Here is a 27,313-nt window from a genome sequence, read left to right as displayed (position 1 = left end):
TACAGAATGCCAGAGCGCTGTGCGGAGGCGGGGCAGGGGGAAGGGAGTGGATCCGGGGCATCCTCTGATGCCAACTTTCCCTCCGTCCCTCCTTCTCGTCTATCTCACTACTGACCTCTCGCCCACAACCCGCCTCCGGCTTGCAACGTCCTCCTTATTTAAAGCCAGCCTTCCCTTTTCAAGGCCTTACTGAAGGCCCACCTCCTCCAAGAGGCCTTCCCTGACTGCGCCTTCCTTTCCTCTTCTCCCCCTCCCTTCCGCGTCCCCCGACTCACTCCCTTCAATCGTCCCCCCGCCCGGCCCACCCCGCTTATGTCCACGTCTCTCATTTATTTCTATTTACGTCCGTCTCCCCGCTCTGGACTGTCAGCTCGGTGTGGGCAGGGAATGGGTCTATTGTTCTAGTTTACGCTCCCAAGCACGTAGGACAGTGCTCTGCGCACAGGAAACAATCCATACAATTGACTGACAGAAAGGGAAGACCCCCGCATGCCAGTGGGTACCTAGGTGGGTGACGGACCCTCATAAGAATGAGAGTCGGTGTGGATGAGACCCTGGGGGGGTGGAACTAGCCAATCGAGTGATAAATCCGCAGGGGCGGAGGGAGATGGAGTGACCGGGATGATGATAAGAAGAATTAGGGTACTTGCTGCGCTCTTACTGCGTGCCAAGCACTGTACCTTGCACTGGGTTAGAGACAAGATAACCAGGTGGGACACAACCTCTCTCCCGCACGGGGTTCACGCTCTAAGGCGGAGCGAGAGTACGTATAGAACCCCCATCTCACCGAGGAAACTGAGGCACCGAAAAGCCGAGACTAGTCCAAGGACCCACAGCGGCCAAGTGACGGAGCCGGGATTAGCACTCGGGTCCTCCGACACCCGGGCCCGGGCTCTACCCACGAGGCCGCACCGTTGCCTCGCTGGTGACCTCTCCTCTTCCACTGCGGGAGACTTGGAAAAGCTGAGGCTTCCGGGTGGGACTCAACACTAACCCTTGGGGGGGGACGAAGGAAGAGACTAGATGATGGTATTTATTGAGTGCCAAGTGATTGGAAAAGCCCAGTAGAAGCAGGAGGCCCGTTCCCTGCGCTGTGGCAACTTGCCTCTAATGGAGCTAGAAGAGTGCTTGGCACATAGTAAGCGCTTAACAAATGCCATTGTTATTATGAATGGAGGAGTTGCCCTGCCGGCGGGGAGGATGGGAGAGCAAGCGTGGCTCAGTGGAAAGAGCCTGGGCTTCGGAGTCAGAGGTCATGGGTTCGATTCCCGCCTCTGCCACTTGTCAGCTGTGGGACTGTGGGCGAGTCACTTCACTTCTCTGTGCCTCAGTGACCTCATCTGTAAAATGGGGATGAACTGTGAGTCTCACGTGGGACAACCTGATGACCCTGTATCTACCCCAGCACTTTGAACAGTGCTCTGCACAGAGTAAGTGGTTTAACAAATACCAACATTATTAAGGTGAGGGGACACTATGAGAGGAGAAAGGGGCCTCTTCCCCCTTCCCTCCCTGCCCCCCCCACAACCCCCTCTGCACTAAGCAGAGCCCCCCAACAAACACACGTGCACACACACACTCTCCACGCTGTCACAGACAGTTGGGCCCGGACTTCCTGTCTCCAATCCCGACACACACAAACACTCTCTCTCTTCCTCTCTCCCCAACACCCCCGACACACACACACAAAGGACACCCCCCCCCCCGTCCCCACCCCAAGACACACTCACACACACGCTCCGTCCCCTCCCAAACAGCAGGCCTGGCCGCCCTGGCCCCAACACACACAGACAGGCCCGCACGAAGTGCGCCCAGGGAAGACCTGGCTTTCCTTTTTACTAGAAAGCCGCAGCCGGGGGGAAGCGGCCCAGGGGAGAGTCTGTGGGGCGGGTGGGCGTCCGTCGTCCTCTTCAGCCGGAGGCCGAGGGGCCCTTCCGCCACGTCCCCCGGGGAGAGTCGCCGGCCGGCTCCCGCCTTCTGGGGCTCCACACGTCCCCCGGGGGACGGAGGGACGGGGTGGAGCGGAGGGGTCAAGGTGAGGACCGGCGAGAAGGGCTCCCCGCCGAGCGGAGACCACCGGACCGCCCGGATCCCCCCGGGTCCCCGACGGCCCGGAGCGGAGGGGCCGGGGAGCGGGCGGCTTCCTGAAGAGGCGCCTCCGGGGCGCGGGGCCCGCCCGGCCGCTTCTCGGGGTCCCTCGCTGCCCGTCGCGGGGCGGGGGGACGTTCTCATTTCCTGTGGGCACAGAGGCAGCGCCCGGGGTGGTCACGGAGACACCATCCTCCTGACTCGGGGCGGGGGGAGGTTTCGCCCGGGGGCTCGCGTGGTCCTTCCCAAGCGCTCAGTCCAGTGCTCTGCACACGGCAGGCGCTCGATCAATACGACTGGATGAACGACGAGGGCGGGCTGGTAGCCGGGAGGGAGATGGGCCGGGGCCTATCTGCTAGGGTGGCAAACCTACGCTGCAATCCAACAAGAGACCGAACAAAGAAAAATAGAAAAGCAAAACCCCAACCACGGCCAAGGGAAAGAAAAAGCTCTGGGAGAAAAACCGGATTTGTGTTCAGGCCCCACGTGCAATCTCCTCCCCGCCTTCCCCAAGGGGGTTTCCAGGGAAGCATGAAAGGGGGGGTCTCTGGGCCGCCGCCCGCCTCACCTGGCACCGCAGAGGGAGACCAGGTTCTGCACGGCGGCGACGGTGGAGTTGTCGTTCTGGCCCGTGACGAGGTGGCGGTCCAGCACCACGTGCACGGCGTCCGGCCGGCTGGCTGCCCGCCCCAGGAAAGACCCCCCTGAGCCGACGGCACCGGGGACGGCCGCGGCGAAGCCTTCCTTCCACCGTGCCCCGACCTCGGGGGATGAAGGGTCCCGGCCCCGCCGGACACCCCTCAGGACCACCCCCGCCGAACGGCTGGTTGGGGCCCGGAGAGCGCGCCGCACTTGGCCGCTCTACTTCCTCGCTTGGGGCGGTCAGTTCCAGAATCCGGCCACCCGTTATGGGAGCCGGGAGCCGGAGGGGAAGGCCCGGCCCCCGGATCCCCACAGGGCAGCCCGGACGGCCCCGGGCCCCCAACAAGCCACCAAGGGGAACCGGCTGCCAGCCCGCTGGCCTGCCGCCCCTCCCAACCAGGATTCTCCCCCGAAACCCCCCGCCCGCCCCCCCAGGCCAGACCCAGCAGGGAGGGAGGGACAGAGGCCGGAGCGGGCGGCGGCCTTACCGCTGAAGGTGGCCCCCGAGTCTTTGGCGAAGTCCTCCCAGGATGATGGGCAGACTGGCAAAGCCCGGCTGGCGGATCAGCTCATAGACGGACGGCTGGAAGGGAGAGGGCGGGTGACCCGCGTGGGGAGGGAAGGGCGTCTTGGGAGAAGCCCCCCTCCCGCACAAAGCCGGGATCAGGGCCGGCTTCCCGACTGCCGGCCGCCCCGCCCCGCCCGGATCGAGGCGGGCCGGGAGGACGACTGGATGGTCGCCTTCGGCCCGCCAGGGTCCCCTCCCCGCCCAAGGGTAGGGTCCCGACTCTCAAATCCCCTCGCCCGCCTCGGGCTCAGCCGACGACCCACACTTGGCCCAGCAGACCCAGTCACACGTGGTAACGATAATAAGATATTAATAACTGCGACAGTGGCTAGAGCGCAGGCCCGGGGGTCAGGGGGTCATGGTTCGAATCCCACCTCCGCCACCCGTCTCTTGTGTACCTTGGGCACGTCACTTAACGTCCCGGTGCCTCAGTTACCACATCTGCTAAAACGGGGATGGAGACTGTGAGCCCCCATGCGGGACAGGACTGCCCAACAAGTCCAACCTGATTTGTTTGTATCCACCTCAGCGTTTTAGTACAGTGCTTGGCATGCAGTAAGCTCTTAAAAGCCACCATTATTATGGGCCAAGCACTGTACTAAGCACTGGGGCACCCACAACATCTTCAGGTCCCCCGTGGGACTCACAGTCTAAGGAGGAGAGAACAGAGATTGAAGTCCCATTCTGCAGGCGAGGGAACGGAGGACCAGAGACGTGAAGTCCACTTGCCCAAGGTCACCGAGCGGACAAGCGGTGGGGCTATTAGAACCCGGGTTCTACTCCAGTGCTTAGAGCAGCGCTTAGAACGAGAAGCAGTGTGGTCTAATGTTCCAGAGCACAGGCCTGGGAGTCAAAAAGACCTGGGTTCTAATCCCGGACACCACCCCTTGTCTCTTTGGGCAAGACACTTCGCTTCTCTGTGCCTCGGCTACCCTCATCTGCAAAAATGGGGATTGAGACCTTGAGCCCCCCGTGGGACGTGGACCGTGTCCCACCTGATTAGCTTCTATCAACCCCAGGGCTCAGCAGAGTGCTTGGCACAGTGTAAGCCCTTAACGAGTACCGTAATTATTATTATTAGGTCATCTGACGGCCAGGCACTTTCCATCAGGCCGCTACTGCCTGCCCCCACTGTTCGCTCCCAGCTCCCGAGCAGGACTGAGCGAGTCCGCCCCGGGGCTGGAGAGGACCCCAAGAGGGCGGCTTACCGGCCCGTCGGCTCTCCCGTCTGCGTCGCCCTGACTCGCCCGCTTTATTCATCCCCCCTCTTCCAGCCCCGACCACTTAGGTCCCTCTCCATCATTGTATTTATTCCAATTACAGTCTCCCCCTCTAGCTGGCAGCTTGATGGGGCAGGGAATGGCGTCCGTTATACCGTACTCTCTCCCAAGCGCTTCGTCCAGTGCTCCGCACGCGGTAAGCGCCCAATAAATACCACTGACGACCGCCCCTTCCCAGTCCCTGCCTTCCTTTTATCTCCGCCACCTGGCCTTCCCACATCCCCTTGGGCCGGGGGAGGACGTGGGTGAGGGGTCGATGGCGGAGCTCGACGCAATCGACGGTACAGGGAAAGTTGGCATCATAAGCGTGCGGGGCCGGGTCGTAGGAGGAGGAGACACGATCTGGACGCTTTTTGTTAGAGAAACGATCCGGGCAGCAGAGTGAGCGGAGTGGGGAGCGCCTGGAGGCGGGGAGGTCAGCGGAGGACGCAGAGGGAGAAGCGTCTGGATAACGGGGCAGCAGTCAACCCCCCGGCCTTACCCCCGTCATGCTGTAATCTCTGGAACACCCAGGACTTGTCTTCTTTCGTGGCGCAGCAACAAGGCAGCGACACCGTGGCCTATGGCGGCAGATCGGCTCTGGAACAAAGTATCGTCCCTTCAGATGAGGCATTTTCCTCCTTTTTTTCCCCCCTTCCCCCTGGGAGGTTGGGGCCGGCGCTCGGTGGAAAGAACCCGGGCTTGGGAGTCAGAGGACGTGGGTTCTAATCCCGCCTCCGCCAGCTGGGTGACTTTGGGCCAGTCACTTCACTTCTCTGGGCCTCGGGTCCCTCATCTGGAAAATGGGGATGAACACTGGGAGCCCCACGTCAGAAAACCTGATAATCTTGTAACTCCCCCAGCGCTTAGCACATAGTAAATGCTTAACAAATACTAAATTATCATGTTATCCCAAGGTCAGAGCCCCAGAAGAACACGTTCTGATAGCAGCGTCCGGGTTTCAAGGCCGGGCGGCTTCTTGGGGCTGCCTGTGGTAACGGGGGACGACTGAGACTCAGCGTGGCCCAGCAGACGAGGCACGAGCCTGGGAATCAGAGGACCTGGGTTCTCTACCCGACTCCACCACTTGTCTGCTGTGGGACCTGGGGCGAGTCCTCTCACTTCTCCGGCCTCAGTCGCCTCATCTGGAAAATGGGGACTGAGAGTGTGAGTCCCATGTGGGACAGGGACTGTGTCCTAACCTGATTAGCTTGGATCTACCCAGTGCTTAGAACGTGCTTGGCACATTCTCTGGGCACTTCGAGGGGACGAATACTCTCCTCATCTTCACTTCCTCCCAGAGGCCTTCCCTGACTAAGCCCTCTTTTCCTCTCTTCCCACTCCCTTCTGCGTCGTCCAGATTCGCTCCCTTTCTTCATCCCTTCTCCCAGCCCCGCTCCTCTTACGTCCCTATCTCTCATTTTATTTATTTCGATTGATGTCTCTGGCTCCTCTAGGACTGTGAGCTCATCTGGTGCAGGGATTGTCACTCTTATTGTTGTTTTGTACTTTCCCAAGCTCTCAGTGCTCTGCACACAGTAAGTGCCTAATAAATACGACTAAATGAACGAATGGACACTCTCCGGGGCAGGGGGAGAAATCAGCTCCCCGCCTCAGTTTCCCAGGGAGGGCCAATGGCTGAGGTTTGGCTAGCTTCACCTCACGTCTCCTCCTCTTCCTCCGACGCCGAGACGGTTGGTGCGTGTGGTCTCTGTCTCGGCCCCGCAGGGCGTCCCGCCCGCCCCCCCGCGCGCCCCGTGCCACCCCAGGCCCGGGCGGGAGGCACCCACTGCTTTCGGCGCTGAAGTGCTGGAGGATCCGGGCCAGGTAGCCGCTGTTGGCCAGGTCCACCGGAGCCCCCGGGCAGTTGGGAATCAGCACGGCGTGATATCGGGCCCCTAGGCGGGGAGGAACGAGACACCAGGATTAAAATCGCCCCCGATGCCCCCCTTACCTTGGCCATCCCCCACCCTGGCCGGGGCGCTCCTGGGGTGGGGGTCCCCTCTTTCCCGCCTCCGTCGCACGCGAGAGGAAGCCCCTCGGACTGACCCCTGGGACGCAGCAGACCCTCTGATTTGGAAAGACTAGGAGAGAGAAAGGAGTGGGTGCCAGGCTGGGCACTGAGCCCTGGTCAGGGGGCAAACTGTACCAGATCAGGGGGTGGACGGTCAGCTCATCGAGGACAGGGAACATGTCTACCCACTCTATTGTACTGTGCTCTCCCCAAGCGCTTAGGACAGTGCTCTGCACCCAGAAAGTGTTCAATAAATGCTCAAGGGCATGGCCGTCTCCGAGAGCTTTAATGTTGCCCGTCCTGTGGTTCGTTTAGACTGTAAGCTCCAGAAGGGCAGGGCTGGACCCTAGCTTTTCGAGCTCGCTAATAATAAATAAAATAATAATAACATTTGCTAAGCCCTTATTATGTGTCACGCACTGTTAATAATAATGGTGGTATTTGTTAAGCGCTTACTATGTGCCAGCACTGTTGTAAGCGTTGGGGGAGATACGAGGTAACCAGGTTGTCTCACGTGAGGCTCACAGACTTTATCCCCATTTGACAGATGAGGTCACTGAGGCATAGAGAAGTGAAGTGGCTTACCCAAGGTCACATAGCAGACAAGTGGCGGAGGCGGGATTAGAACCCACATCCTCTGACTCCAAGCTCAGGCTCTTGCCACTAAGCCACGCAGATTGTGCTAAGCGCTGGGGTGGATGCAGGCTAATCCAGACTACTTTTTTGGTTCGGATTTGCTGTCCAGCTCCCCCGTTTAGACTGTGAGCCCATTGTTGGGCAGGGATTGTCTCTATCTGTTGCCCAGTTGTCCATTCCAAGCGCTCAGTCCAGTGCTCTGCACATAGTAAGCGCTCAGTAAATACGATTGAATGAATGGCGTTGGATGCAGTCCCTGTCCCCCGTGGCGCACACAGTCTCAATCCTCCTTTCACAGGTGAGATAACTGAGGCCCAGAGAAGTGAAGTGACTTACCCCAAGTCACCCAGCAGAAAAGGGGAGGAGGCGGGATTAGAACCCAGGTCCTTCTGACTCCCAGGCCCTGCTCTACCCCATTAGGCCATCCTGCTTCCCGCGACTCCTCTCCGGCCCCCACAGCATTTCTGTCCACATCGTGACCCTTCACTATTCCCCGTCGGTAACTTGATTTCACGCCGGTCCTGCCTCCTGTAGACTAAGCTTCTGGGCAAGGACTGCATCTACAAACTCATTCGTTCATTCCATCGTACTGACTGAGCGCTGACTGTGTGCAGAGCACTGTGCTAAGCGCTTGGGAAAGCACGATACAATAATACAGACACATTCCCTGCTCACATCGAGCCTACTGTTTGGAAAAGCAGCTTGGTGGTTGCGGATGATAGGCCTGGAGTCAGAAAAGTCACGGGTTCTAATCCCGGCTCCGCCACTTGTCTGCTGTGTGACCCTGGGCATGTCATTTCACTTCTCTGGGCCTCAGTGACCTCATCTCTAAAATGGGGATGGAGACTGTGAGCCCCCTGTGGGACAGGGACCGTGTCCAACCCGATTTGCTTGTATCCACCCCCAGCGCTTAGTACAGTCCCTGGCACAACAGTCAGCGCTTCCAAATATGGAAGACGCAGCGTGGGTCCGTTGGAAAGAGCCTGGGCTTAGGAGTCAGAGGTCACGGGTTTCTAATCCCAGCTCCGCCACCTGTCAGCTGTGTGACTTTGGGCAGCTCACTTCACTTCTCGGGGCCTCAGTTCCCTCATCTATAAAATGGGGATTAAGACTGGGACCCCCACGTGGGACAACCTGATGAGCCTGTATCTTCCCCCAGCGCTTAGAACGGTGCTCTGCACATAGTAAGCGCTTAACAAATAGCAACATTATTATTATTATTAAATATCACAATTATTATTAATGTGTCATAATGAGCAAAGCAGCATGGCCTGGGAGTCAGAGGACCTGGGTTCTATTCCCGGTCTCCGCCACTTGCCTGCTGTGCAACCTTGGGCGAGTCACTGCCACTTCCCTACGCCTCAGTTTTCCCAGAACGATTTGACGGAGAGGGCACACAATTTTGCACCTGTAACGGTCGCTGACTAAAGACAGCCACTTTGCTCCGGGATGAGCTTGGAAGTGGACTGGAACAACAGAAATATTTACAAAATCCTAAATGTCATCGACTCCCGCAAATCCTACTCCAGAAAAAGGGCTGCAGCACAGAGTTATGAGGACAAGCAGCCTGGCCTACTGGAAAGAGGCCGGGCCTGGCAGTCAGGGGACCTGGGTTCTAGTCCCGGCTCCGCCACTTGGTCTGCTGTGTGACCTTGGGCAAGTCACTTCACTTCTCTGGGCCTCAGTGACCTCATCTGTAAAATTGGGGATGGAGACTGTGAGCCCCACGTGGGCCAGGACCGTGTCCGACCGGTTTGCTTGTATGATCCACCACAACGCTTAGTACAGGCCTAGGCACATAGTAAGGTCTTAACAAGTACCATGAAATTATCAATATTATTAATCTCCCCTGCACTTAGAACAGTGCCTGGCACATAGTAAACACTTAAGTATACATTATTAGTGCTCACTGCAATGGTCTGCACACAGTAAAACACTCCATAAATATAACTGACTTGAATGAATTTTTGATCTAGCTCTGCTATTTTACTGGGTGTGACCTTGGGGCCGGGACTTGAGCTTAACCTCTCTGTGCCTCAGTTTCATCATTGTAAAATGGGTTTCCGGTACCTGATCTCCTTCCTCCTTTGAGAGCCCATGATGTGTTTATTTTGTATTGTCCTCTCCCAAGGGGCTTAGTACATGCTCGTGCACATGGTAAGCGCTCAATAAATACGACTGACAACGACTGAATGATGGGATGGGGACTGGGGTCTGACCTGGGTATCTATCCCAGGACCTTAGTAGCGTGGCTTAGTGTCAGAGGTCACAGGTCAGACTTGGGAGAGGAAAACGCACATTTAGTAGAGGCGTTCCCTGCCCACAAGTGAGCTTACAGTCTAGAGGATCAACCATCAGCGGTATTTATGAGCACTACTGGGTGCAGAGCACTGGACTGAGCGCTTGGAAGAGGACAAACAATAAATGGACATATTCCCTGCCCACAACGAGCTGAGAGTCTAGTGGAAAGAGCCCGGGCTGGGGAGTCAGAGGTCGTGGGTTATAATCCCCCCGCCCCCCTGCCACCTTGTCAGCTGGGCCGACTTTGGCAAGTCACTTCATACTTTCTGTGCCTCCAGTTCCCTCTGCTGTAAAACGGGGCATTATAATAATAATGATGGCATCTGTTAATCACTTACTATGTGCAAAAGCACTGTCTAAGCGCTGGGGGGGCTACAAGGCGATCAGGTTGTCCCACGTGGGGCTCCAGTCTTCATCCCCATTTTCCAGAGGAGGGAACTGAGGCACAAAGAAGTGGCTTGCCCAAAGTCGCACAGCGGACAAGCGGGGGAGCGGAGGCTGTGAGTCCCACGTGGGACCATCTCTGAGTACTTGTATCTGCCCCAGCACTTGGGACAGGGCTCAGCACTAGTGAGCACTTAACCTAATCCATCATTATTATTATTATTAGAGGAGAAACAGTCCCCATTTAACAAGCAGTGGCCAGAACTGGACCTGCACCTCTACGCCACCTGCCGAGGCCAGTCTGGTGCCCCCCAAATTACCCACCCCCGACTCTGAGGAGGGGGTCAGATCCCCGCCCCCTGCCTCAGCACAGATCATGTGGGCCCCGGGCACGGGACGGGGGCTCCCGGCCCCGACTCCCCCCTTCTTCACCCCGGACCGTCAGTCTCGCGGGCAGGGAATGCGTCTGCTCTACTGCTGCGTGGCCGAGGCGCTCAGACCGGTCCGAGGCACTCAGGAGGCGCTCACTAAATACGACGACGGGACTGACTGAGCCTGCCGCGGCCCCGGGGAGAGGAGGCGGGCCGGGGGCCTGGGGCGCTCACCGTCGATGGACTCCAGTTTGGCCGGGCTGGCGTAGGATTTCAGGCGGAAGTCCTGGATCCATCGCGTGTTGCTCTCGTTCACGTCCACGAAATCCATCGCCTTCCCCTGAGGCGGGGGCGAGGGGAGCACCGGTCAGACACGGGGACCCTCGGGGTCTCGCTCTCTGTCCGCCCTTCCTTCACTCGGACGGACGGAGAGAGGGTCCGGGAGGGGCGGGACAACCGGGTCGCTTGAACGAACCACTCGCTGACGATGGCGATCTCCAGGCTGAGGGCTGGGGGGGGTCTCGGTCCTTTCGGGGGAAGCTCCCTCCAGGCTCAGTGTTTCTCCACCCGGCGTCCCCGGGCCCCCTCTCCACCTCTCGGCAGAACTCAAGGTGCGGGGGTCAGAGGGAAATGGTTTCCGCTCCCCTAGACTGTCAGCTCGTTGTGGGCAGGGAACATGTCTGCTATACCATACTCTTCCAAGCGCTTAGCACAGTGCCCGGCGCACAGTAAGTGCTCAGGAACTGCAACTGACCACTCCTAGGGGTTCCGTGGAGTTTGCGCTTCCCAAGATGGGGGTGGGGAGGGGGGGCTGTCCTTGCTGGGCTCCTAGCAGGGTTCAAATCCACCAAACAATCCCTCCCCCCGCTTCAAAGTCCTACTGAAGGGTCACCTCCTCCAGGAGGCCTTCCCAGACTAAACCCTTTTCCTCAACTCCCCCTCTCTTTCGCGTCACCTCGACTTGCTCCCCTTGCTCTTCCTGCCCTCCCCACCCCACTTATATTTATAATATATATCTATATATAGCTATATATGTCTTTATAATTCTATTTCTTTATATTGACGCCTGTTTTCTTGTATTGATGTCTCTCTCTCCTCCAGACTGTGAACCTGGAATGGGCAGGGATCGTCTCTCTTCACTGCTGTAATGTACTTTTCCAAGCGCTTAGTACAGTGCTCTGCACACTGTAAGCACTCAATAAATAATAAATAAATGAATAATCAATAAATAATAAAGAAGCAGCGTGGCTCAGTGGAAAGACCACGGGCTTGGGAGTCAGGTCATGGGTTCAAATGCTGGCTCTGCCACTTGTCAGCTGTGTGACTGTGGGCAAGTCCCTTAACTACTCTGTGCCACAGTTCCCTCATCTGTAGAATGGGGATGAAGACCGTGAGCCTCACGTGGGACAACCTGATTACCCTCTATCTACCGCAGCGCTTAGAACAGTGCTCTGCACATAGTAAGCGCTTATCAAAATACAAAAAATACGACTGAATGAATGAATGACTAGGGTTCCCTCTGTTTCTCCTCTAGACTGATTAAGCTCGTTGTGGGCAGGGAATGTGTCTGTTGTTATATTGTCCTCTCCCAAGTGCTTAGTACAGGTGCTCTGCACACAGTAAACACTCAATAAATACTACTCATTGACTGACTGACTGTTAAGAGACTGCAAGCTCATCGTGGGGTAGGGAATGTGTCCATCATATTGTCCAAGCGCTTAGTACAGTGCTCTGCACACAGTGCGCGCTCAAGAAATACTACTGACTGGTTTCTAGACTGTAAGCTCGGATTTCTAATCCCGGCTCCGCCGCTTTGTCTGCCGGGTGACCTTGGGCAAATCACTTCCACTTCTCTGGGCCTCAGTTCCCTCATCCATTAACGGGGATGGCGACTGTGAGCCGCACGTGGGACCGGGACTGTGTCCAACCCGATTCGCTCGTATCCACCCAGCGCTTAGTACAGTGCCTGGGCACATAGTAAGAGCTTAACAAATACCATCAGCATTATTAATATTATTGTCCTCTCCCAAGCGCTTACTCCAGTACCAGGGCCCGCAGGAAGCGCTCAATAAATACCACCGACTGACCGACTCTGGACCGTAAGCTCGCGGTGGGCGGGGAACGTGTCCGTCACATCGTCCTTTCCCGAGCGCTCGGTCCAGGTGGGCGGGGAACGTGTCCGTCACATCGTCCTTTCCCGAGCGCTCGGTCCAGTGCTCCGCACAAAGTAAGCGCTCGATAAATACGACGGATCGTTCCCCCACGCCGAGGCCTCCGGGGCACCTCAGTTGCCTCGGGGGAGATGGGGGGTGAAGGGGGGACGGGGAGGTCACCCCTCGGGGTCCATCGGTGCTGCCACCGTGGTCCAGTAGCCGGGTCCCACCCCTTCTGGCCGTGGCGGCCTCCGACTCACCCCCGGAGTGGCCAACCTGAAGGTTGAAGGCCACGCTGCCCAACGTGAAGCAGTGAAGGAAGGACTGCGCCGACACACCTGCAAAACAAGGGCGGGATGACACCGTCTACTTAGTGGTATTTAATAATAATAATGTTGGTATTGGTTAAGCGTTTACTATAAGCAGAGCACTGTTCTAAGCGCTGGGGAAGATACAAGATCATCAGGTTGTCCCCTGTGGGGCTCACAGTCTTCATCCCCATTTTACAGATGAGGTCACTGAGGCCCAGAGAAGGGCAGTGACTTGCACAGTCACACAGCTGACAAGTGGCAGTGCCGGGATTCGAACCCGTGACCTGTGACTCCCAAGTCCGGGCTCTCGCCACTGAGCCACGCTGTTTCCGTTACCTTGGCACGGGTCGGTCCCGGTGCCAGGCCCGGGCGCGGGCAGGCGGGTTGGGGCTGGAGTTTCGGCCTCTGCAGGTCACCCCAGAGGGCAATTATCGCTATTATCACTAATAATGTTATTAATGAGGTGGCCAAGATGGCTGCAGCCAGCCTCCCTTCTCAAGAGAATGATGGGGAACACACTAACACTGGGTGGGAAAACTCTTAGTTTGACTCTGTACTAAGCGCTTAAACCAAAGGCTCGATGGGGATGTCCGTCCATACCCTCCCAGTTCGACGTGCGACTTCCCGAAGGCCTTTCTGCTGAAGGGAGGCAGCCTGGCCGAACAGATAATTAATAATAATCACAATTATTATCAGGGTATTTGTTAAGCGCTTACTATGTTGCCACGGCACTGCATAAGATGCTGGGGGATCCGCCGCTTGTCAGCTGGGTGACTTTGGTTAAGTCACTTCACTTCTCTGGGCCTCAGTTCCCTCCTCTGGAAAATGGGGATGAAGACTGGGAGCCCCATGTGGGACAACCTTGATCACCTTGTATCCTCCCCAGGCGCTTAGAACAGTGCTTGGCACATAGTAAGTGCTGAACAAATGCCATCATTATTATTATTGGCATTGCTGTCTGCTTCCCCGCCTCTAGACTGTGAGCTGGTTGTGGGCAGGACTGTCATTCTTTATTGCTGTGCTGTACTATCCTCTCCCAAACGCTTAGCCCAGTGTTCTGCACACAGTAAGTGCTCAATAAATAATAATGTTGGTATTTGTTAAGTGCTTACTATGTGCTGAGCACTGTTCTATGCGCTGGGGTAGACACAAGGGAATCAGGTTGTCCCACGTGGGGCTCGCAGTCTTAATCCCCATTTTACAGATGAGGGAACGGAGGCACCGAGAAGTGACGTGACTTGCCCAAAGTCACCCAGCTGACGAGTGGCCGAGCCGGAATTCAAACTCATGACCTCTAACTCCCAGCCCCGGGCTCTTTCCACTGAGCCACGCTGCTTCTTCTAAATAGGATTGAATGAATGGAGGAGGAGGAAGGTGAGGAAAGGGAGGAGGAGAGGGAAGCAGTATGGTGCAGTGGGTAGAGCCCAGGCCTGGGAGTCAGGTCATGGGTTCAAATCCCGCCCCTGCCACCGTCAGCTGGGTGACCTTGGGCAAGTCGCTTCACTTCTCCGGGCCTCGGTGACCTCATCTGCAAAATGGGGAATAAAAGTGTGAGCATCACATGGGACAGAGCTTGGGCCCAACCCATCCTTCTCTCCACCCCAGCAGCAGCGTGGCTCAGTGGAAACAGCCCGGGCTTTGGAGTCAGAGGTCATGAGTTCGAATCCCAGCTCTGCCACTTGTCAGCTGTGTGACTGGGGGCAAGTCAGTTAACTTCTCTGGGCCTCAGTGACCTCATCTGGAAAAGGGGGATGAAGACTGTGAGCCCCATGTGGGACAACCTGATTCCCCCGTGTCTCCCCCAGCGCTTAGAACAGTGCTCGGCACGTAGTAAGCGCTTAACAAATACCAACATTATTATTATTATTACCCCAGCGTTTTGTCCAGTGCCTGGCGCACACTAAGCGCTTGATAATACCCGTCGTTAGTATTCAGTCAGCGTGGCTCAGTGGAAAGAGGCCGGGCTGGGGAGTCAGAGGTCATGAGTTCGAATCCCGGATCTGCCACTTGCAGCTGGGTGACTGGGGGCAAGTCACTTCACTTCTCTGGGCCTCAGTGACCTCATCTGGAAAATGGGGATGAAGACTGGGAGCCTCAAATGGGACGACCTGATGACCCTGTATCTCCCCCAGCGCTTAGAACAGTGCTCTGCACGTAGTAAGCGCTTAATACCAACATTTTTTTTTCCGTTGCACTTACTAAGCGCTTGGAAAGTAGAGTTCAGCAAGAGAGAGAGGCCAACCCGCTTTGTCCATTCCAAGCGCTCAGTCCCAGTGCCCTGCACAGAGTAGGCGCTCATAAATACCATTGAATGAATGAATGAATCCCTGCCCGATAAAGGGCTCACAGTCGGGGGGGGGGGGGGGAGATGGAAAGCAAAACCAGGCAAGAGGCATCAACATAAATAGAATGATTGATGGATGCACAATCAAAAGGAGGAAAGAGGCCTGATTATAAAATCAATGGGATGATGGATCTGTCCAGATACAGAGAAATGGTGGGGGAGGAGGGTGGAGCAGAAGGAGGGGGGAGGGGCAGTCTGGGAGGGCCTCCTGGAGGAGGGGGGAGGCTGGGAGGGCGGTGAGGAGGTGCGGGGGCCTCACCGTCGGCGGCAAGAGCTGGCCACGATGAGGCAGCTGGGCTTGTTGGGGAGCCGCTCGGCCGCCATGATGGCGGGGAAGGGGAAGGGGAAGGGAAGGGGGAGGCGGAGGGGGAGGGGAGGGGAAGGGGGCGGGGCGGCCCTCGAGACAGGGCGGGAAAACTCGGCCGCGTGGCGCGCGCCGCGGCGTCACGTGGGAGCGGACTCTGTTCCCGCCCTCGGCGCGCGGGGAGGTGGGGGTCACGGTGGGGGGCGGAGGGTGACCCGGCGCGCGGCGTCACGTGGAGGCGGAGCCTCTTCCCGCCCTCGGCGCGCGGGGTCACGTGGGAGCGGACGGGGACCCCCCGCCCTCGGCCCGCGGGGAGGGGCACGTGGGGGCGGAGTGGGCCCCGGCGCGCCCGCGTCACGGGGGGGCGGAGTCTGTTCCCGCCCTCGGCGCGGCGCGGGTCACGTGGGGGCTGAGTGGGGCCCCGCCCCCAAACCCACGTGCCGGGGAATGGGCCGTCCTACATAGCCTAGTGGGGCTATTTTTTGAGCGTTTCTTCTGTCCCAGGGGGCTCCACCGTCTTCATTCCCCATTCGACAGATGAAGTAACTGAGGCCCAGGGAAGGCAGTTGAACCGTTCCAAGCGCTTAGTACAGTGCTCTGCACATAGTAAGCGCTCAATAAATACTATTGAAATGGACTAACAGTGGTCTGTGCATAATAAGCACCCAACAAATACTAATTGAATGGAGTAACAGTGCTCTGTGCATAATAAGTGCTCAATAAATACGACTGAATGAAATAATAATGGTGGTATCTGTTAAGTGCTTTACTATGTGCAGAAGCGACTGTATGTAAGCACTGGGGGGAGATCGCAGGGTCATCAAGGTTTGTCCCACGTGACGGCACCCAGTCTTCATCCCATTTTAACAGTTGAGGGACCTGAGGCACAGAGAAGTTACAGTGACTTGCCCACAGTCCGGACAAGCTGACAAGTGATGGAATCTGGGATTCGAACCCATGACCTCAGACTCCCAAGCCCGGTCTCTTCCCACTGGGCCACGCTGCTTCTCTATTGTGCTGCTTCTCTAATTACAATGAAGAGACATGCCCAGGGCCACACGACAAACTAGGGGCAGAGTGGGAATTAGAACCCATGACCTTCTGCTCTATCCCCGACACCACACTGCACCCTCCCCAAGTAGCCGCTGCACGAGGAGTTGCAGTATACTCATGATGGTATTGTTAAGCAGCGTGGCCCCAGTGGAAAGCGTATGGGCTTGGGAGTCAGAGGTCATGGGTTCGACTCCCGGCTCTGCCACTCGTCAGCTGTGTGACTGTGGGCAAAGTCCACTTCACTTCTCTGGGCCTCAGTTCCCTCATCTGTAAAATGGGGATTAACTGGGAGCCTCACGTGGGACCACCTGATGATCCTCTATCTACCCCAGCGCTTAGAACAGTGCTCTGCACATAGTAAGCGCTTAACAAATACCAACATTATTATTATTTAAAGCCAAGTGCTTAACGAATACCATATGATTATTATTACTAATCATATTAAAAGCACCACGCCATTTCGACAGACCCAGTGTGCATGTGAGTGTCTCTTTCCCTCCACTCCGATGCAGCTGTGGCTATTCCTAAAGTTAGCTCCCTGTTCTGTCATCACCTGGGGCAACCTGATCACCTTGTATCCATCCCAGCGCTTAGAACAGTGGCTTGGCACATAGTGGAGCGCTCAACGAATGCCATTATTATCATCACCACGGCCCAGAAAGGTGGAAAGCAATCTGCCGAGTCGCTACTTGATGGGGGTCCAAAGGTCTCTGATGAGCGACAACAGGCCGCTGGGGACAGAGTCTGAAAGGAAGAGGTTATGGAAAGTAACTGATTAGATTGATTATTGATTAAGTGACTCCCCCATTAAGGGGACAAAAGGGCATGAGATTCAACTTAATATCTACCTTATCCGGACCCTATCCCACCTTGATTAGCTCTGTCAGCCTCCCAACTGACCTCCCTGGCCTCTGCTTTTTTTCCCCACTCCACTCCATACTTCATTCGAGTACATATTTATTGAGCGCTGTAACCGGCCGTGCAGAAGGCCCTATACTAAGCACTTGGAGAGGACGATAGAATAATAACAATAATGTCCGGGTATTTGTTAAAGCGCTTACTATGTGCCAAGCACTGTTTTAAGCGCTGGGATAGATACCAGGTAATCAGGTTGCCCCACGTGGGGCTCACAGTTTTTCATCCCCGTTTTACAGATGAGGTCACTGAGGTACAGAGAAGTTAGGTGACTTGCCCAAAGGCACACAGCTGACAAGTGGTGGAGCCGGGAGAGGACGATAATAATGATAATAATGATTAGTGTTGGTATTTGTTAAGCACTTACTATGTGCCAAGCACTGTTTTAAGCGCTAGGATAGATACAAGGTAATCAGGTTGCCCCACGTGGGGCTCACAGTCTTTCATCCCCATTTTACAGATGAGGTCACTGAGGCACAGAGAAGTTAGGTGACTTGCCTAGAGGCACACAGCTGACAAGTGGTGGAGCTAGGATCGGAACCCATGACCTCTGACTCCCAAGCCTGGAGTTTTTCCACGCTGCTTCTATAAACAGGCTCATTCCCTGCCCACAGCAGGCATACAGTCTAGAGGGGATTTTGGGCTATACCCACTAAGGGCAGTACTTCACTCTGGGTGGTAATAATAGTAATAATTATGATATTTGTTAAGCACTTGATAATAATGTTGGCATTTAAGTGCTTACTATGTGCCGAGCACTGTTCTAAGCACTGGGGTAGATACAAGGTTATCAGGTTATCCCACGTGAGGCTCACAGTCTTAATCCCCATTTTACAGATGAGGTAACTGAGGCACCGAGAAGTGAAGTGACTGGCCCAAAGTCACCCAGCTGACAGGTGGCGGAGCCGGAATTAGAACCCATGACCTCTGACTCCTAAGCCCGGGCTCTTGCCACTGAGCCACGCTGCTTCTCTGCTATGTACCAGGCACTGTACTAGTCGCTGGAGCGGATTCAAACAAATCAGGTTGGACACAGTCCCTGCCCCATGTAGGGCTCACAGTCTCCATCCCCATTTACAGATGAGGGAATTGAGGCCCAGAGAAGTGAAGTGACTTGCCTAAGCGTCACACAGCAGACAAGTGGCGGAGTCCAGATTAGAACCCAGGTCCTTGTGACTCCCAGTCCACGCTCTATCCACGACGCCATGCTGCCTCGCTCTGGGACTACTTGTGGACAGTAGTTCGCTCTGTTGACCGGATCATTTTCTACAAAAAAAGTTCAGTCCACATCTCCCCACTCTACTTCTTCTTCTTCTTTCTTAATTCTATTTGCTAAGCGCATACTATGTACCCAGCACTGTTCTAAGCGCTGGGGTAGATACAAGCTAAGCCGGTTGGACACAGTCCCTGTCCCACAGCCTTTCATTCATTCATTCATTCATTCATTCAATAGTATTTTATTGAGCGCTTACTATGTGCAGAGCACTGAACTAAGCGCTTGGAATGAACAAGTCGGCAACGATAGAGACGGTCCCTGCCGTTTGACGGGGCTTACGGTCTAATCGGGGGAGACGGACGGACGAGAACGATGGCAATAAATAGAGTCGAGGGGCAAGAACATTTCGTAAAAAACAATGCAACTTAATCCCATTTTCCGGTTGAGGGAACTGAGGCCCAGAGAAGTGAAGCGACTTGCCCAGGGTCACACAACAGACAGGGGTGGAGTCAGGATTAGAACCCCAGGTCCACCTAACTCCAGGCCCGGGCTCTACCCACTACGCCACACTGCTTCTCTTCCTCCTCAAGAACCTCCAGTGGTTTGCCCATCCACTTCCGCATCCAACAGAAACGGCTCCTCACCGTCAGCTATTTATTTCCATTAACATCCGTCTCCCCTTCTAGACACTGTAAGCGCATCGTGGGCAGGAAGTGTGTCTGCTTTTTTGTTCCATTGTACTCTCCCGAGCGTTAGCACAGTGCTTCTGCACCACGGTAAGTGTTCAATAAATACGATTGACTGACTACCTCACCTCACTGATCTCCTACTCTAGCCCGACCCGCACATTACCTCATCTGGAAAATGGGGATTCATTCATTCCTTCAATCGTATTCTTGAGCGCTTACTGTGTGCAGAGCACTGGACTAAGCGCTTTGGAAAGTCCAATTGGGCACCAGATAGAGACCATTCCTACCAACAACGGGCTCACGGGCTAGAAGATAATTATTTTGGTATTTGCTCAGTGCTTACTATGTGGCAAGCACTGTACTAGCACTGGGTGGATACAGGCGAAACGAGTCCCTGTCCCCTGTGGGCTCACAGTCTCAATCCCCATTTTCCAGACGAGGGAACTGAGGCCCAGAGAAGTCAAGTGACTTGCCCCCGGTCACACAGCAGAGTGGTGATGGAGTCAGGATTAGAACCCATGACCTTCTGACCCCCAAGCCCGTGCTCTAGCCACTATGCCATGCTTGCTTCTCAATAGTACGAAGACTGTGAGCCCCACGTGGGACAGCCTGATTATCTCTCATCGACCCAGCGCTTAGAACAGCGCTTGGCAAACCTAAAGCACTTAAACACCAACATTATTATTATGAGGAGAAGCAGCGTGCTCAATGGAAAGAGCCCGGACCTGGGAGACAGAGGTCATGGTTCGAATCCCAGATCTGCCACTTCTCAGTGTTGTGACTTTGGGCAAGCACTTCACTTCTCTGGGGCCTCAGTTACCTCATCTGTAAAATGGGATTAAGACTGAGCCTCACGTGGGCAACCTGATGACCTGTATCTACCCCAGACGCTTAGAACAGTGCTCTGAACATAGTAAGCACTTTACAAATACCAACATTATTATTATTATTATTATTCTCTAGCTCAGCTTCCTCACCGGGCCCCAATCTCATCTATGGCCCGATCTCATCTATCTCGCCGCCGACCCCTTTCCCGCGTCTTTTCCCTGAGTCTGGGATGTTTCCCCACCTCTGGATCGGCCAGACCCCCGCTCTCTCCACCTCCAAAGGAGATAAGTGACACTAAGCTCCTTCTATCTAATAAAAATACTAATCGTGGCATTATTAAGGGCTTCCTATCTGCTAAGCACCAGGGCGATACAAGATAATCAGGTCGAACGAAGTCTCCACCCCACATTGGGGTTCACAGTCTCAAAGGAGGAGGCGAGGCAACTATTAAATCCCCATTTTCCAGAGAGGAATGGAGGCCCACTTAATTAAAGGTGACATCTTCTCCGAGAGGCCTTCCCAGATGAAGCCCTCTTTTCCCTCTTCTCCCTCTCCTTCTCTGTCGTCTTTACATTTAGATCTGTGACCTTTGGCCCATTGTATGATCAAGATCAAAGGGCATGGAAGATTAATTTGGACCTACTCAGCTCTTGGAACAGTAAGAGCTTAACAAGTATTACTGAGTCAGAGGTCATGGGTTCGAATTCCAGCTCTGCACTTGTCAGCTGTGTGACTGTGCGGCAAGTCACTTCACTTCTCTGGGGCCTCAGTTCCCTCATCTGTAAAATGGGGATTAACTGTGAGCCTCACGTGGGGACAACCTGATGACCTGGATCTACCCCAGCGCTTAGAACAGTGCTCTGCAATTAGCAGCGCTTAACAAATGCCAACATTATTATTATTAAAGGCTCTGACCTGACCTAAAATAGTAATTGTGCTGTTTTTTATACATTACTATGTGCCAAGCCCTTTACTAAGCACTGGGATGGATAAAAGATAATCAGGTTGAAACAGTCCCTGTCCCACCTGGGCTCACAGCCTAAGTAATGATGATAATAATAATATTAATAATTGTGTTGTGTGTGGCTCAGTGACAAGAGCCGCCTTGGGAGTCAGAGGATGTGGATTCTAATCCCGCCTCTGCCACTTGCCTGCTGCGTGACGTTGGGGTAAGTCACTTCACTTCTCTGTGCTGCCTAATCTGTAAAATGGTGTATGAAGGCTGTGAGTCCCACGTGGGACAACCTGATTACTTTTGTATCTACCCCAGTGCTTAGAACAGTGCTTTGCACATAATAAGCAGTAAATAAATACCATAATTATTATTAGCAGATGTGGTATTTGTTAAGCACTTACATGTGCTGAGCACTGTTCTAAGCGCTGGGGTAAATACAGGGGTAATCACATTGTCCCTCGTGAGGCTCACAGTCTTCGTGCCCATCTTACAGATGAGGTCACTGAGGCACAGAGAAGTTAAGTGACTTGCCCACAGTCACACAGCTGACAAAGTGGCAGAGCTGGGATTCAAACCCATGACCTCTGATCCCAGGCCGCTGCTCTTCCACTGAGCCACGCTGCTTCCCATAGTATTCTTGAGCACTGACTGTGTGTGCCAGGCACTGTACGAAGCGCTGGGGTGCGGTACAAGCAAATTGGGTTTTACACAGTCCCCTGTCGCAGGTGGGGCTCGCAGTCACAATCTCCAGATGAGGTCACTGAGGCACAGAGAAGTGAAGTGGCTTGTCCAAGGTCACACAGCAGACGAGTGGCGAAGCCGGGATTAGAACCCACAACCTTCTGCCTCCTAAGCCCGGGCTCTATCCACTGCGCCACGGGAGCAAGAACAGGAATTTCGCTCCCATTTTTCCAGGGTTAATTCACTTCACTTCTCTGGGCCTCCGCTTCCTCCTCTGGAAAATGGGGATTAATAGCTGGCCCTCCCTCCTCCTTTGAGACTGTGAACCCCAATGTGGGGTGGAGACTTCTTCGACCTGATTTATCTTGTATCGCCCCGGTGCTTAGCAAATAGGGAAGCCCTTAATAAATGCCACGATTAGTATTTTTTCTTAGATAGTAGGGCTTAGCAAAATACCACAGTGAGTATTACTGCTCCCTTTCTGTTTACATGGAGGCGGCCAACGCTGAGTTTAGCAACATAGCTTAGTGGAAATAGCCCGGGCTTGAGAGTCAGAGGAGGTGGGTTCTAAGCATACATTCCAAGCGGCTTAGTACAGGGCTCTGCACATAGTAAGCGCTCAACAAATGCTATTGGAATGAATGAATAATCCCACCTCTGCCACTTTTCTGCTGTGTGACCTTGGGCAAGTCATGTAGCTTCTCTGTGCCTTCAGTCACCTCCTCTGGAAAATGGGGATTAAAAGTGTGAGCCCCATGTGGGACAACCTGATTAACCTATATCTACCCCAGGGATTAGAACAGTGCTTGGCACATAATAAGCGCTTAATCAATAACGTTATTATTAAACTGCGGGTACACATAATTTGGCCTGATTTTTTTTCCTTCACATTGCCATTCCCCACCTCCTGCCCCATTTTGCATTTTTCCTCAGGAAGACGATCAGGCCACCGGAAAGCCGGATAATTTCGACCTTTGCTAGCAACACCTGAGGATGTTATCATTCGGGTGGAAGCAGGGAAGGCCTTAGAGGGAAAAGCCCGAGGCCTAGATTTCAAGAGGACCCTGGTTCTAATCCCGGCTCCGCCGCTTGTCTGCTGTGTAACCTTGGGTAGAGTCACTTCACCTCTCTGGGCCTCATTCCCTCATCTGTAAAATGGGGTTCGAGACTGTGAGCCCCAATTTGCTCATATCTACCCTAGCACTTAGTACAGTGCCCGGCACATAGTAAGTGCTTAACAGTTCCCAGTTATGATTATTATTAGGCCACCACTGCTCTCATCAGACCCCCGGGGCTCAGCCTGAGCAGAAACCAGCTCGGAAATGCGCACCTCAAACAGCTGTTGTGCTTGCTCCCTTTTAGCAACGTGTGACGTGACGCATCTGTCCTCTTTCACGGTAGGATGAGAAAGATTTATTAGGGAGCAACTGGGAAGCTTCTAGAAAGGCCGCTTAGGAATGTCCCACAATAATAATACTAATAATAATGGTATTTTGATAAGCACTTACTATGCACCAAGCACCGTTCTAAGCGCTGGGGTAGATACAAGGTCAGCAGGTTGTCCCATGTGGGGCTCATAGTCTCAATCCCCATTTTTCCAGATGAGGTCACTGAGGCCCCAGAGAAGTGAAGTGACTTGCCCAAGGGTCGCATAGCAGACAAATGGCGGAGCCGGGATTAGAACCCATGTCCTTCTGACTCCAAGCTCGGGCTGTTGCTACTGAGCCCAGCTGCTTCTCACAGAATGCTGGTTTGTCCTTGCTGTGATTCTTAAGCCCCATATGCAGTGTGGGACCCTGGACTTTTAGAATTCAATCAATCAATCAGTGGTATTTATTCATTAAAAAATAATAACTAATATCCATTAAGTGCTTATGTGCCAGGCACTGTATTAAGCACTGGGGGTGGATACAAGCAAATCCAGTTGGACACAGCCCCTGTCCCACATGGGGCTCACAGTCTTCATCCCCACTGCATAGATGAGGCAACTGAGGCCCAGTGAATTGACTTGCCCAAGGTCACACGGCAAACAAATGGTGGATCTGGGATTAGAACCCATGTCCTTCTGACTTCCAGGTCCGTGCTCTGGACATGAGGCCATGCTGCTTGAGCACTTACTATGTGCTGAGCACTGTACTAAGCACTCAGGAGAATACAATAGACACAGTTAGGCAGACACTTTCCCTGCCCAGAATGACCTTACAGTCCAGAGGAAGTTTAGAGAAATAACTATACTGTTTATTAGGCACTTACTCTGTACCAACAATAATAATTGTAGTATTCTTAAGTGTTTACTTTTGTGCCAGGCGTTATACTAAGGGCTGGGGTAGATAACAAAGTATTCAGGTTGGACACAATCTCTGCCCCACATGGGGAATCACAATCTTAATCCCCATTTTACAGATGAGGTCACTGAGGCCCAGAGAAGTGAAATGACTTGCCCAGAGTCACACAGCAGACAAGTGGCAGAAGCAGGATTAGAACTTGGGTCTCCTGACTCCAGGGCTGGGCTCTATCCACTAGACCATGCTGCCTCCCCTCTAGTCTGTAAGCTCCCTGGGGGCAGAGAATGTTTCGGTTGTTCTGTCCTCACCCATGCGCTTAATCCAGATCGCTGGTATCTGCTCCAGCGATTAGTACAGTGCCTGGCCCATAGTACGTGCTTAACAAACACCACAATTATTAATTATTATTATTGCTCTCCACACAATAAGCGCTCAAAGCCCCCCTTTTCCTCTGCTCCTCCTCCCCTCCCCATCGCCCCGACTCCCTCCCTCTGTTCTACCCCCCTCCCCGCCTCACAGCACTCGTGTGTTTTTATGTACATATTTATCATTCTATTTATTTTATTAATGATGTGTATAGATCTGTAATTCTATTTTCTTGCTATTGATACCCGTCTACTTGTTTTGTTGTCTGTCTCCCCCCCTTCTAGACTATGAGCCCGTTCTTCGGGTAGGGATGGTCTCTAACCTGTTGCCAAACCGTACTTTCCAAACGTTTTAGTCCAAAGCTCTGCATACAGTAAGCGCTCAATAAATACGATTTGAGTGAATAAACAAATGAAAGCCCATCGATTGATTGATTGAGTGTGCAGCCATGAAGTTGGGATCTGCCCCCTCGGTCCCTCACGGGGAGAGGGCACCCACTACTGCACCGTTGGCGGGGCTGTGCCGGCGGGCGGGCACCGTCAGTCCCCTCGCCATCACCGCTCGCGTTCCCGTCTCCTTCAGGCCGAGCGGTTCATCAGGAAAGCCACTGTAGGCCTAGTTCTCTGGTCCTTTTTCCCCACGCACACAACGTTCAGGGGCTTCCTCGGTCCCCAGCTTCTTTACCGAGGGTGCACCTAGCCTCTTCCACAGGAATCCCAAGCCGCTCTCCTCCCTTCCCTCAGGAGAGGCAAGAAAGAGGCCGTGAGGAAGAGGAGGAGCAGTCAAATATTTCCAAGTAGACCGACTTGATCGTGGCATTTCCTAGGTGACCCACCAATGGGGAGGAGCGTCGCCAGATGAGGGATGCCCCCGCCAGGCCCGCGGAGAGGCCTCCCTGAGCGGTTTCTGGAGAGGTTTTTTGGAAAGGGGGCTCTGAGAGGGGTGGGGAGAGGGGCAGAAGAGCGAGGCCATCTCCTTCCTGGAGTTAAGAGGCGGGCCAGGGAGCCCGCATCCTTTTTCTACAAAAACCTTCAATTCGGGGCTCCCTACTCCTCAAGACTCCCCAGGGGTTGCCCATCACACATAAACTCCTCCTCACCTTTGGCTCTAAGGCCCTCCATCCCCTCGTCCCCTCCTACCTCACCTCGCTACTCTCCAACCCGGCCCGCACCCTTTGCTCCTCTCATGCCAACCTTCTCCCTGGGCCTCCATCTCGCCTGTCTAACCGCCGACCTCTCGCCCACGTCCCGTCTCTGGCCCGAAACACCCTCCCTCATATCCCACAGAGAATGAATTGTCCCCCGCTTCAAAGCCCATCTCCTCCACGAGGCCTTCCCTGACTAACCCCCCTTTCCTCTTCTTCCACTCCCTTCTGCATCACCCCGACTCCCTCCCTTTATTCATCCTCCCTCCCAGTCCCACTTCTGTCCATCTCCCTCATGTATTTATTTCTATTAATGCCTGTCTCCCCCTCTAGACTGGCAGCTCACGGTGGGCAGGGAAGGTTTTTGATGTATCGTACTCTCCCAAGAGCTTAGTCCAGTGCTCTGCACACCGTAAGCGTTCAGTAAACACAATCGAATGAGTGAATGAACCAACGACGTGAGCTTCGCCCCTCCCCGCCCAGGATGTTACCATCAAGACGGCTCCAGTATAGAGAGAGAGTTTATTTCACACAGACCCGATCGGCGGGACTCATCTTCCCAGCGAGTCTCACAGCACGAGAAGCGGACGACCAGTTTCGGCTGAGGGGGACAAACCCCCTTCCCCCCAACCACTCACTCCACGGGGGTCCGGGGGGCGTTCGAAGCAAATGTCAGACCCCGGTTCTGGCGGGTGGGCGGAGGGTGAGGAGGGGAGCCGCGGAGAGGCCCCATAGCACTGCAGGTCACAATGGCACAAGCTAAACTACTTTAATTTTCAATCTAGTATTTCTAGTCTACCTGCGTTATTGCATTTATACGCTTGTTTAAAGTCAAAGTAAAGAGAATACTATATGGGAAAGGAAAATTCTCACTATTTGCGGATTCGAGCTGCAGCCCTGCCATACGGTGTGTCCGAGGGGAACAAAGAGGAGGGGGCTGGGGGGGGGCTTTTTTGGGGGGAAAAGGGGTGGCCTGAAGTGGGAGTGGCGGCCGTGAAGGGGGAGGTCGTCTCCGGGGGGTGTGGGGGTGAGAGTTCGAGACTGAAACCGGTGGCCCCCACCTCCAGTTTCCGTCCCCTCTCCGAGAAAGTTTTGCAAATTTGTTGGGGGGTCAAGGACTCCCCCCTTCCCCTGGGAGACCCCAGACTGACCAGCTCCAGGAGTCTGTTAATAACAATATCAGTAATAATTGTGGTATTTGTTAAGCGCTTACTATATCCCAAACACGGTACTAAGCGCTGGGGAAAGTACAAAATAACCAGGCCCCACCGAGTCTCACATTCTAAGTAGGAGGGAGCACAGGTATTGAATCCCCATCTTGCAGACGAGGGAACTGAGGGTCAGAGAAGTGAAGTGACTTACCCAAGGTCACCCAGCAGGTAAGTGGCAGAGCCGGAATTAGAACCCAGGCCCGGGCTCTTTCAACTAGGCCAACTGAACTGAGGCCTCACTCCCTTCCCCCACCAATCCCTGGAAGTAACCCCAAGTCGGTGTGAGTTGGTGGGGGGCGGGGGAAGGAGTCCGTGACCTTCTCCACCTTCTCTCAGTCAGTCAATCATATTTATTGAGCGCTTACTGTGCGCGGAGCACTGGACTAAACGCTTGAGAGAGGATGATAGAACAACAGAACAGACACATTCCCTGCCCACAACCAGCTTTCCAGTCTGGACGCGTCCCATGTGGCCCGGGGATCTTATCCTACCTGGCTGTCCTGAATCCACCCCGGCGCTTAGCGCAGCAGTAGCTACATAGTAAGCCCTTCACAAATAGCACAGTTTCCTTTATGATTCCAGGCCGCCGTCTTTC

At 54.5% G+C, this 27,313-nt stretch overlaps 1 protein-coding gene across 1 annotated transcript; it reads right to left on the bottom strand.

Annotated features, from left to right (window-relative positions):
- Positions 1-2,652: 2,652 nt before the first annotated feature.
- Positions 2,653-15,422, bottom strand: GATD1 (glutamine amidotransferase like class 1 domain containing 1). Its single transcript, XM_029059432.2, is given in 12 exon segments — positions 2,653-2,768; positions 3,219-3,255; positions 3,257-3,313; positions 5,060-5,077; positions 5,079-5,117; positions 5,119-5,145; positions 5,147-5,157; positions 6,348-6,455; positions 10,498-10,603; positions 12,677-12,688; positions 12,690-12,754; positions 15,326-15,422. Coding segments are annotated over 12 exon segments (666 nt in total). The 5' UTR covers positions 15,396-15,422.
- Positions 15,423-27,313: the final 11,891 nt, after the last annotated feature.

Source organism: Ornithorhynchus anatinus, chromosome 3 (genome assembly GCF_004115215.2).
Source record: "Ornithorhynchus anatinus isolate Pmale09 chromosome 3, mOrnAna1.pri.v4, whole genome shotgun sequence".
Classification (NCBI taxonomy): Eukaryota; Metazoa; Chordata; class Mammalia; order Monotremata; family Ornithorhynchidae; genus Ornithorhynchus; species Ornithorhynchus anatinus.
The sequence above is the reverse complement of the archived record's forward strand: the minus strand, read 5'-3'. Positions and strand labels throughout refer to the sequence as shown.